Genomic DNA, 12,649 nt, shown 5'->3' on the forward strand with positions numbered 1-12,649 from the left:
GTGCCACCCGGAGCAGAGGTGCTAGCTTTGAGGAGTTCTTCTTTACCCGTATGCTGTCTTAAGGTGCAGTGGCGTTTCAACGATGATGTCTCGGCACTTAAGTATTTATGGCAAACCTGACGATATGCCTTGGTCGGAGTTCCTGGTACTCAAGCGAGTCAACAGCAAAACGTCCTTCGCTAGCCAATCTTCTTGGAAATGGGGACTAGGAGACATAACCTGGAGATGTCAGTTGTTGAGAATATGTTAGACGTTGACTCTCACAAGCATTAAATATTCTCCGTGCACCCATGTGGTAGGCATAGGATTTCACCAAATATAGCGGTATTGCAGAGAACCTCTAGTTGAACATCAGTTTACTTGCACATACATGTAATCCACATAAAAGATATTAGTTATGTTGATTGAGTGTAATAACGACAGTAAATACACCAATTACCAAGACAGACTGATGACTACATGAATCAGAGCTTCTTAATTCACAAGCAACACCAAAGATGTTAGTGAACAATAATCCTAAAAGAAGCTTGTACTATGAGATTCAATACACAGACAATTTAGTTGGAGTTAATTTGTTACAGTTTGACATAACCGTGATCCAAGGTCGTAAATACAGGTGTGTATTAAGAAATATTAAGTAGATTTTCTTGAACGATACCAGTTTCCGTTTTCTGTATGAAATGACACGAAAATGGTGCATGGAACACTTATCCAAAGGAAGTAAATAAACTAATTTATCATAAATACAATTAGACCAAATGCGAGACGATATTCGCCGATGATATAAGGAGCCTTACATAGTGGTTGCCAGACGAAAACCTCAGAAGTACTAATCAATGTACAATCCTTCTGCTTTCACTACACGATGGTACCAGAATGACCATATCCGTTGACATGTCAACCTCATCACCTTTTCTACTGCATCAGCAACGAATTAATATGTTACTAACCTTACGTAAAATAAGGAAATCATCGAATGATACCTGACTTTCATGTCCTCCTTGTACCCTTAAATTGGAAAACACACATTACAGCAGCACTGGTCGGGACACTGTCATATGAGTGTGGACCACAGGTTGCGAGTATTCCTTTTCGTACAGGCAGAGCTGCCGCCAACTACTGAGATTACGAAGGAAAGGATAATTGATTCATAACCGCCGGTTTTAAGGTAACAAATAACAAGCTCGACAAGTACACAGTAAGCGTGATTAAATTTACCTGTAACACCGTAAGCAACCGGCAGTGAAATGCCACCTGTGACACCGTAAGCAACCGGCAATGAAATGCCACTTGTAATACTGTAAACAACCGACAGTGAAATGCCACTTGTAACACCATAAGCAACCGGCAGTGAAATGCCACTTGTGACACCGCAAGCAACCGGCAGTGAAATGCCACTTGTAACACCACAAGCAGCCGGTAGTGACATGACACTTGTAACACCAAAGCAACCGGCAGTGACATGCCACGTGTGACATTGTAAGCAACCGGCAGTGACCTGGTAAGCAATCGAATGTGATTGGCTTGTAACACTGTAAGCAACCTGCAGTGATCACTTTTAACACCGTAAGCAACCTCTGTAACACGTGTAACATCCTAAGCAATCGGCAGTGACCTGCCACTTGTAACACCATAAGCAGCCAGCACTGAAGTGCCACTTGTAACACCACAAGCAACCAACAGTGACCTGCTATCATCAAACATAAATACAAGCAGCGAGCTGCACCACCAAATACAGGTGGTGAGCAGTGGTTCACCGAACAAACTTTGAGACCTAACCGGAGCTGCAAATGAATATCAATAAAAGGACAAGAGGTTGTGGAAATGGATCCAGAGCAACGAAGGGGAAAGGTGAATAAGGACAAAGGTGACCGAGGCCCAGAGGTAGAAGTTGTCCCTCCAGAGCTGAACAACCACGACTTTACGGCAACAGAAGCTGAAGGGGGCCACCCTCTGCCTGAATGCTCAGCACCTGACCAGAATCCTGGGTCCAACATGATGGCAGAAGTGCGACAAACTGTGACTGAAATGCTGGAGGCGTATTTCACAAAGGGAGAAGAAAGGGAAGCAGCATGACGTTTGGAGTTTGGGAATGGCAAATTTGAACAGTCAGAAGGTTCTCAGAACGATTATGGGGACACAAGTCCTGGATGAATACCGACTGCAGATGCTATTTGTGAAGTGGAAACAATAATAAATAGTCGAACCATCACACCTGCGACGAGCGACATGAGAGACCTGGAAGCGTTTACACCAGCCCACATTCTCCACGGTGGCCCACATGCTGATCTGCCATTAGGAGGATGTCTTCTGCAAGACTTACATCAACGACGGTGGCGGCACGTGCAGTTCCTAGCAGACCGCTTCTGGAAACGCTGGGTGAGGAAGTCCCTTCCACTACTCTGCAAAAGACAGAGGTACAGTACATAGAACCAACCTGTAATCTCCAGAAAGGCGACCTTGTCTTCGTCACCGGAGAAGATCTTCCTCGCAACAAACGGCCATTGGGAAGGGTCACGACAAGTCCCGGGAGCCAATGGTCTGGTGCGCCAGGTGCTTGTGCAAACCGTATCTGGGGAGTTCCAAAGGCCAGTGACCCGTGTACACCTTATTGAACACGACACACCGTAAATCTTGGGCGATTGCCCAACGCCAGGAGTGTTATCGCCGCTGCCTTCAGCTACAGTGCTGGCGTGTGATGCCATTAAATCTTTCGACCTGTGACCTCGCCAGATGTAGAAGTGTTTACAGACAAGTCCTGGTTCTGCTGAATGGACTGTCTTAGACTGGTGGCAGTGGCTGCCCACCCCTCCATGAGACAGATCGCCCTCTCTAGTGATGCTGTAAAGACCAGCCTTCTCCTGTCCGAGAATTTGTGCTGGGACGATTTACGCAATACTGTTTTCTCTTGGAACACCATACTGATCTGCATTGACCCGCACTTATAAGTACAGCCAACATGATGACATACCCCTCGGTACTGAAATATTGTCGACTAATTACGCCTACTCGTTTCTGCCTAACCTGGAGTAATAAGACAATGCAGAATAAAACGAAGCTAAGATTAATAGAGTTATGAACTTTGTGTTATGTCAGTACGTTTAATAAATTGTAATTAAGATAAAATTGTGAGACTAACTAATTATGTATCAGATGGATCACCTTGTAATATTATGAACGCCTTCTCCTCTGTAGGTTTTGATCACATCAATAAATATTGAATGCGTCAAAAGACGGGTTTCAATCATTCCCTTCGACTTACCCGTAACCTGAACGTTCTTAACTAAGGAGTTTACAATTAGCATTGAAAAATGTCAGTAAAATCATTCAAGGGTCATTTTGCCAAATAATTACGCTGCAATCGAATCGTGGAGCACATATTCATAATCAGCAAGCTCAGGAGTACCCATACTGTGACTTTCAGCAAAATCTAATTTTGGGCCAAAAACCACAAAAAATGTACGTAAGTCTTACACCAGTGGTGTCAAACTCAAAACCTTTCGAGGGCCAATTCTTATTTTAGTTACCCTCTTCTGGGCCAACACAAGTGCTACATCACATATTTGCAGAATTGAAGTTGACAGCTTCACACAGTGCCTTACCAGGAATACCTGATTTGGGTTTGTCTGATCTTAAGTATGCAAAATTCATTTTACTAAATAAACATGATTATATCTATTTCTTTCACAATTTCACGGGATGATAAATTTTACCGTCATCCTGCGGGCCACACCTGACCATCCCACAGGCCAGGAGTTTGACACCCCTGGTCTAAATGGTCGTAAAATGGGAAAATTGGGGTTGGGTCTTGGGTGCCTGGAACCAATTAGAATAAATCCCATAGGTTCTGTACTTTCGTTATCACGCACTCGGCGCGGTCCCAATTAGGCGTGATAACCTAGGGATGACTGTACAGGGAACAGTTTTTGTGTGCCCTTCAGCTGATTGAATCACCTAACAACGTTTCTCAGTTTAACTTTGTTTACAGTGGAGTGAACATCAAGTTTGTTGGTCTCTTGAATATTTTTGCATTTTTACATTAAAATTCTTAGTCATTCTGAAATTTAGTTAACATATTGATGATATACGGTGAAGAAATTTTTATGAAACATGAAGACGGCATTAGAACCAAACACACTGTAAAGAATATGGCATGTCATTATTGACTGCCTCTACAAACAGCTGTTTGACATGTAAACAAAGCTGCCGGGAATATGACATACACACCTCAAAGTAAGTTAAAATACAGTATTCAATTGTTTATTTATTATTGTACAGTATACTGTACAGTACAGTACTGTATTTAGTTTATATTTAATGTTTTGTTAATTCTATTACTGGTATACAGTACTTTGTACAGTGACCCCTCGTTTAACAAACGCCTCGGTTAACGAACTGCCTTCCATAAGGATCTTCAATTCGGTTAATAAACAAAAATTTGGTTAACGAATTTCTTACGAACCGAGCTCAACATGTTTTCGCTTGCACTCACCGGGCAACCAGCTTTAGTATCAGTCCGGCAATACATTAATCGGTTCTAGGGCTTAAATTCCTTACTATTTTAGTAAATATCAAGAAGTTTATACTATTCAATAATTTTAAGTTTAATATTAACTTTTTTAGTCATTTTAACAATTATTGAAGGTAAAGAAACTAGTTTCTGGCGTGCCATCCAGCCTGTTAACACACCAGACAGGCGTTAGTCTCTCTCTGTTTTCAGTGGAGGTAACATCTTGCTTGAGACTCTCTTCAACTAAACACTTTTTTTCTGTGTTTCCAAGCAAATTATTGGTCATTTTGAAATATATTTTACATATTGACAATATATAATGCAGTGCAGTGTTGATTTAAAGAAAATAATCTTGAAATACACCAAGAGAACTAAAATTTTATGGATGAAATGGTGCCATGGGGTGACTTCTCTTCCACCCCAATGCCTTTTCTTCTTCCTTCTCCTCCACCCCCATTCTAATTCCATCATCATCATCCAGGAGCCTTCTACATACACACCTCAAAGTAAGTGAACTTTTCTACCATTTTTGTTGAATTTAGGAAATTTTCGGTGAGCTGGAACCAATTACCCAAAAACCCATTGAAACAATGGTTTTGGTTAGCGAACGACCTTCTGGAACGGATTGAGTTCGTTAACCGAGGGGTCACTGTATATACTTTTTCTGAGAGTTGGAACCAATTACCCAATATCCCATTGAAATAATAGATTCAGTTAACAACCGACTCTGTGGATCCAATTGTGTTTGTTAATCAAGGGACCACTGTATATAAATATATTGCGTGTGTGTGGACATTTCTATGTGTATTTAATTATAAAAACAAATAAGGAAAATGTAATATATAGTTGATAAGTTTAAAAGTAAACACTGGCTGTTACAACCCTGACATATTTTGCATGTAGTATGCATTATAATTTAATATATTTTCTGTTAACTGGGTATATAATTATGTGATTAAACAACATAGCATACATTTTTTAAGTTATCAACTCTTGCCATATGGTATAACTGTGTACTATTTCATATCTGACATGTACTGTATACGTCATTTAATTAATTTTCTATACCTGGGGTATACGAGGTTAAGCAACATCATATACAATTTTCCAAGTTGATGTTTGATATACAGTTATGGTAATATTTTTTATATAAACACCATTGATGAGAAAGCTGCCTCATAGACAAAGGTAGTTCCAAATTTAACAGAACCTTGATAGCTTGATTTTTAACTGGCAAATGTCTCTGATAAAATAATCCAAAATTTTGATATGTTATCATAGACATCAGGAACCACCGTTGCCCCATTGTCAGCCTGTAATTCTAACATCTTGAGCAAAAAGAGCTACACTGTTTTAACCCTCTTGCACATCGGCGACGCAATTTGCGTCAAATCATTTGTATTGGTGATGCAAATCACGTCATTAAACTTTACCGTTTAATGATATGATTTGCATCACCAGTGCAAATGATTTGATGAGTTGCATCATGATGAGCTGGAGTGTTAAAATTTAATGATGCAATTTGTGTAATCGATGCGAATAATCTGGCGCAATTTCTGCCATGAAGCACAAGAGGGTTAAAGTTTAATGAGGCGATTCATGTTCAGTAATTTACATCAGTGAAACGAATTGCATCATTAAACTCTAACCCCTAGTTTAACGACACGATGCAAATGATTTGACACAATTTGCATCATGATGCACAAGAGGGTTTAATGAATACTGTATAGAAGCTACAATTTGGTTAATGTTTTTCATGAAATAACCAAACATTAGGATTCTTTCATTGTATTTTGTTTAGTATACCGTATTCAACTTGGGAAAGGGTCCTGACTACAAATTAACAAGGGTTTGTATACTTACTGAACAAAATTTATTTTGTTAAATGCTGCTACTGAACCAGTTAAAGATGTGTAATGTGGAAGTTGGGAAAAATCGGGTAAAATCTTTTTTTAGTTATATTTTAGCATATTCAGCCATACAGTAATAAATTAATGTGAATCCTAACACAAATGAAAGAGAAAAATAAGCACTGGTTTTATTTTAGACACAAAAGCATGATGTTGAAGAAAAAAGGGTACTGGCATAAAAATAAATCTGTTAAATTATTTCAATAAAAAAGTGCTTAGTTTCAATTAAATTATATCTTATACAGTGATATACAAGTATTCTCTGGTGCTTTACAATTATTGACAAGGTAGTAACATGAAAATACTACATCATACATTGTTTACATGTCTTCACAATTTCATATAATCACAGTTGGTGGCAGCAAATATGTAATAAAAAAAATAACCAATTGACAAACCCCATCTACCTTCATTCAAGTATCAAATATGTGTAATATATAAGTTTAGAATTTCCATAACAGCCACTCGCTTCCCAATAGCAATTTATTCCAGTATTCAAACTTGAGGTCCTTAAAACAAAAAAGGCATCTGTGTGGGAAACCTATAATACATTAGTAGGCAAACAAGACAGTAACAAGCGGATGCACGAGGCTGGATCAGCTCCTAAAGATGGTGTCTGACTGCTACCACTAGTTCCACTCCAAACTGCTTTATCATTAATAGAAATGGGGAACTAACAAAAGTTTCCATACAAAAAAACTTATTAAGTCACAACAACAGGTGGTTACACCTTGGCAGCAGCACATGGCTCACAGACAACAAGCGGGAATTGTGAGCTTTGATGTCATTAAAACCTCTGGCAGATCCTAATTAGTAATGCATTCCCTATGAGATGGGATCAAGAAATACAGTTCATATTGTAGGCCTACCTAAAGGTTATAACAACTTAACTGCTCACAATGATACAAGAGTCGCATTACTCCCGGGCAAAAAAGATGCTCGGGTAACTGGTGCAGGGTGTGACTTGAAATGCTGGTCAGCAGAGTAATATTCAATTGTAGATAATGTTGGAGTATCAAATGTATCTAGGATATGGATTCTTACACAGCTCTCATTTTCCAAACCATGGCATCAACAGCAGAAAAACAAATTCCATGCCAGTATTTGCCAGAATCCAAGCATACCACAAAATTTAACCATGGAACCCTAACACGGAATTCAAGCTTTGAGCCTCACTGTTCCTAAAATATTTTTTTTAAAGGTTAACTGATATTTCATTCACAGGCACTGCCTCAATCCCACTAAAAAAATTCACTAAACAACTCGTGAGTCTTTATGTTTCTTAAAACATTGCACTTTGCAATAGCAGGTGATGTGCAAGGAGGCTCACAGTGCTGTTCCATCTTCAAAGGTGGCTCACATGGTGTTGGCACTTGGCTAAAAGGGGCCATGGTGCTTTGCTAACTAAACGGCCAATGTGTGGTTCTGCAACACCTGTACACTGCACTGTGACACCTGAATGCAAAACCATTTGTTAACGATGTTCGGGTTCAGCAGGCAGGTGCTGCCTACATAGGCTGAGAGAAAACAGCAGACTGGTTCAGGAGCTTCCGCTACTCACTGCTTGACTAGTCACTTGTGGAGTCTTCAGTACGTACACAGTAAGATTTGTTAAGTAAATACTGAATTAAGCACATTATTGGAAGTGTATTTTTTAGAAGGATATTACTCAGTAAAAAAGGAGATTTTTAAGAATACAACATATATAAGAGATTTTTTAACTTCCAAAAAAGAATTTCAAAGACTGAATTTTAAAAGCCATTTGCTACAGAAATCAGGGTGCAACAATACAGGTATTCATTTGACTTCCATAATTGTCAGTAGGTATATGGTTTCCTTAAACTCCCACCCTCTATGGTTCACTCAGACTTGCCTTACTTGGTAGTTTCCACACATGTTTATCCCTGGTGACATATTCACTTGACTTTCCACATCAAAGTTCTACTGTGAACTTGTGGTCACCAGTCACATGAAATATAAGGAGGGTCCCAACATTCACTTTGAGCAGAAAGAACATTCTTCTCAGCAATACAATTCACTACCACGCACTTATATACAATCATATATATATATTTTTCCATGATAAATAACAGAACATCCACTGTAAACCACTGATATCCACCGCTAAAAATATGAATCATGCAGTGGATTATCCTTAAATAGATTCCGATAAATTAATGATGAGAATCTTCACATCTTCATTATACAAGATTTTTTTAATGTGATGACTTCCTTCACTGTGACCTTCCTCTTCATACCAAGTACAGTAGCAATGCATTACCAAACAACTTTGATATTTGAAGCTCATCAATCTATATCATTTTGGTCTCCATAATATAAATTATATTTCCCCAAACTGTCACTTTGTAATCCATACACAAAATTAATTCTCCTGGGTATTATCCTGCACAGAGGGCTGGGAATTTGGAGTTAACTGAGGGGATGGAGTGGTCTTATTTGTGCCACTTGCACTGCTGGTGCTACTGTTGATGGTACTACTATTACTACTGTTGCTACTGCTGCTGCTGCTGGTGGTACTGGTAATGTTAGCATTAGTGGTTGTTGTTGCTGACTGTGGTCCTCCTTGGTTACTGTTAGCATTTATAGCTGTGGTGGTACTAGCAGTAGATGGTGTCCCTATGCAAGTTGTGGTTGTGGTGGCTGTAGTTGTGATGGTGGTAGAGCCATTATTTGCAGAACTAACTTCAATACTTCCAGAGCCACCACCAGTACCACTGCTGACTGTTATTGATCCACCACTATGACTGAAGAAAAGAAAATGGGTCATAACATTCTACTTGAGATAGACTTCCTGTTGAAACACAGTTACTGAGTAATTATGACTTCTATATACATAATTCATATTGTATAATACCTGTCCTAAAACTAGCATTGGAAAACCTAACCACAAGGAAAAATTTAACATTAAATGAAAAGTCATATCTATGTATGCATAATGCCCCCATCCTGTTACCTGCACTTAAAATAACAAGATTTGGTCACAGAGTGGATCAAAAGAAGGTATCCAGAAGAGTGACTACAAAGTAACTCCTTTTACATGATCATGAACTGTAACTTTTAAATCTTTAGAACAAATCATATCAGGAGAAGGTACAACAGGTTATTTTTTTCTTCAGGCTCACCTATACAATCATCTAAATGAACGATGTCACGATTTCCAGAAATTTTCAGTGGTATCTAGCAACAACGTCTCACTTCCTTTTCACTTATATTAATTAATAAATGCTAAAGCAGTTTTTCATGAGAATACTGTAAGAACAAATAACGTACAGTAGTTAAAATTTTAGTATATTCTTAAACAAAATAATATGACATGAGAATATCGCTCAAGGACGTTCAGAGATAATTTGTGGAGTTATAATTGGACATCAAAATGAAAAGGTATGTTGTACTATTAATTGTTTTAAGTTGGAATTAATATCTAATAGAATTAATAGTCATACCACGTTTATGCCATATTTTTAAAGTGCAAACCATATATTACGTATTTACCATTTCGATGGACAATGACTAAGGCGGGGAAAACTTCACAAAACAAATTTTTGAGCTTTAGATAAACTACTGTATATGCTTAAATAAATAATTATTTATAACTTGACCCCTAGTAATTGTAAGAAAATAATTGTCATTTATACTCTGAAGGTATTGTATTGTTTAGCAGCCAAGTACTGTAGCGTGCCTTGAATGATGTAGTACTGTACTTCATCAGGTGTGAACCAAACTGTTTTTCGATAGCCACATGTTAGGAGAGTACAGTATAATGAGCTTCTTAGAACTGTGTTTGCAAAGGCCATGGAGCCTCTCCTTGGGAGATGCAGTGGGAAATAAGCAACACTTTCAGTCCATCTTAGAGTAACTGATATCGACAAAGGCTCCCAAATCGCACTGTCAGCATTTATATTGTCCTGCACGGCATCAGACAAAAAAGGTCAGGAGGATCACTGAAGAACACCTTAAAATGGTTACAGGAATAAATGATCCCAAATTCTGAGAGGCAACCACTCACTAGAAGACCATCACATCCCCAGCTGTTAAACCAAAGCCTCCAAAGGACAGCAAACACATTCACTGGCACAAGCCAATCATGAAGATTACCCCCAGACATGCTAAAATGACTTGAAGAGTGCTCATCTTCTGGCAGTCAGTGTTCCTCAAGCAAGGGACTTTTCACTGGCTACCATGAGCTCCTCCTTAGGCACTTGGATTACGCAGTTCAATTCTGGTCACCGTACTACAGAATGGATATAGAATCCCTAGAAAGAATTCAGAGGAGAATGACAAGACTAATCCCAGGCATTAGGAACCTCGAGTACAGAGACAGGTTAAAACATCTTAATTTGCACTCCCTCGAGAGACGTAGAGTGAGGGGCGATATGATTAAGGTTTATAAATGGAAATCAGGGCTAAACAAAGGGGACATAACAAAGGTACTCAAACTATCCAACCAGGGGCAAACTCGTGACAATGGTTTGGAAAATAGAATAGTGGATGAGTGGAACAAGTTACCAAACATCATCATTAAATCGAATATGCTGGATAGCTTCAAACATAGGTTGGATGGATATATGAGCAATAGGGGTTGGGTGTAAATGGGACTGCCCAGCATGGGTCAATAGGCCCGCTGCAGTTTCCTCCATTCTTATGTTCTTATGTTATCCGTGCTCGAATAGCCCTTCATCTTGCAGCCCCTGTCCACACTATTGATGTGTGTACCTACTGTACAGTATAGCAACAAGTGGGCAGACCAACATGGTCTCATATGTGGTGCCTGGTGGTTGGCATGTGACACAAAATTAATGGCATCATCAAGAGACTTTGTCTTGTGTTTACAACTCGTCAAAATATTATTGAGGATACACTTCATTCACTAATAAAATCAAGTTAAGTAGGGAATCAATCTTAGCTCATACTGTCATAACAATAAAAAATATTTATAAAACACATATCCCTTTTACAGGGATGCCCAGCACATAAAAGAATTACAGACCTATAGATCTCATAGCAAGTGTGCTAATGAAATCATGCTACTCCCCTGGAAGGAGACTAAGCATCTGTTGTGGGATTACACTCAAGTGCTTCCACTTTAGTGCTTACTTATCTTCTCCATAGTCTAGCTGGAATGGGAAAGGTGGTAAGCTCACAGAAAAACCTAGTAGGGGCAAAGTTCAGAAACCTGAGCCACAAATATTGTTTTGTTCCTGTAGGTTTTGAGACAGGGAGCCTTGAGCATCAATGCCTTAAAAGTTCCCGAATGAGCTGAACTCCAGATTCACCAAAACAACCAGAACACTGAGCTGCTTCTTACAGTGATCCAGAGAAGGAAAGCTTCCTGCACACTGGTATCTCGTCCCTCACCTGAAGAACTTGAGGGTGTCTTTGAATGTGAGGTGGGAGTGTGTATGTAAATAAGTAAAATAAAAAACTTTGTAAAATAATTAAGTGAAATAAGAAGACAATATCTGCTCAGAGTTCAAAGAAAATTATCTCAATATTCATGAATGATCTAATTATCTTCTCTGTGGTGAAGGGTATCCCACACATCCAGTTAGAATGATACAAATGCCCTCACCCACAAGAAAATACTAGTAATACATGCATGCTATACTGTCATAAGTGATCAAAGGAAGAATAAGTTGACAATCTTATTTCAAAGACTAAGAAAACTAAGAGAGATTCTTTACCTTCGATTTTGAGAGCTCACTGGGAAATCTTTAGATGAAAAATTTAATTGTGAACTAGAGGGTTGTGGTCCTGAGGTAGGTGGTAATTTCTGTTGCTGCTGAAGTTGTTGCTGCTGCTGCTGCTGTGGCTGTGGCTGTTGCTGAGACTGAAGTTGTTGCTGATGTGGTTGCGGCTGCGGTTGTGGTTGCTGCTGCGGTTGTGGTGGTTGTTGCTGCTGCGGTTGTGGTTGTTGCTGAAATGGAACATCAAGGTCAAAGGCAAGCACAGTATATCACTATAAATGAATAAGAATATTAGCTTTATCCTCTGTACCCATGTCACTACCCTTTGGCTTGCCAGTCATTGCAAGAGCTAAAAGTATCATCAAAAGCGAGCCTCCATCGAGTGTCAATGTCATAGATCATTTCAGAATGGGGGTGAATTATTCTTCCCTTGAAATAATGGATGACAGTTTTCACTCAGCTATCCTCAAGTGATTCACTGTTCTAGTGGAAGGAAGTAACCTCTGCTCTTCACTTGTTAAAGA

At 39.1% G+C, this 12,649-nt stretch overlaps 1 protein-coding gene across 3 annotated transcripts in view; it reads right to left on the minus strand.

Moving 5' to 3' along the window:
• Nucleotides 1–6,452: 6,452 nt before the first annotated feature.
• The window catches only part of LOC121861541 (probable ubiquitin carboxyl-terminal hydrolase FAF-X), a 68,157-nt gene continuing 61,960 nt past the window's right edge, over nt 6,453–12,649 (minus strand). For all 3 annotated transcript variants that reach the window (XM_042359411.1, XM_042359401.1, XM_042359392.1), the window contains exons 51-52: nt 12,123–12,355; nt 6,453–9,185 (exon numbers count right to left, since the gene is read on the minus strand). In XM_042359411.1, coding sequence (XP_042215345.1) covers nt 8,804–9,185; nt 12,123–12,355 — 615 coding nt within the window. In that variant the 3' untranslated portion in view covers nt 6,453–8,803. The remainder of the gene's footprint in view (nt 9,186–12,122; nt 12,356–12,649) is intronic.

Source organism: Homarus americanus, unplaced genomic scaffold, assembly GCF_018991925.1.
Source record: "Homarus americanus isolate GMGI-L3 unplaced genomic scaffold, GMGI_Hamer_2.0 scaffold40248, whole genome shotgun sequence".
Taxonomy (NCBI): domain Eukaryota; kingdom Metazoa; phylum Arthropoda; class Malacostraca; order Decapoda; family Nephropidae; genus Homarus; species Homarus americanus.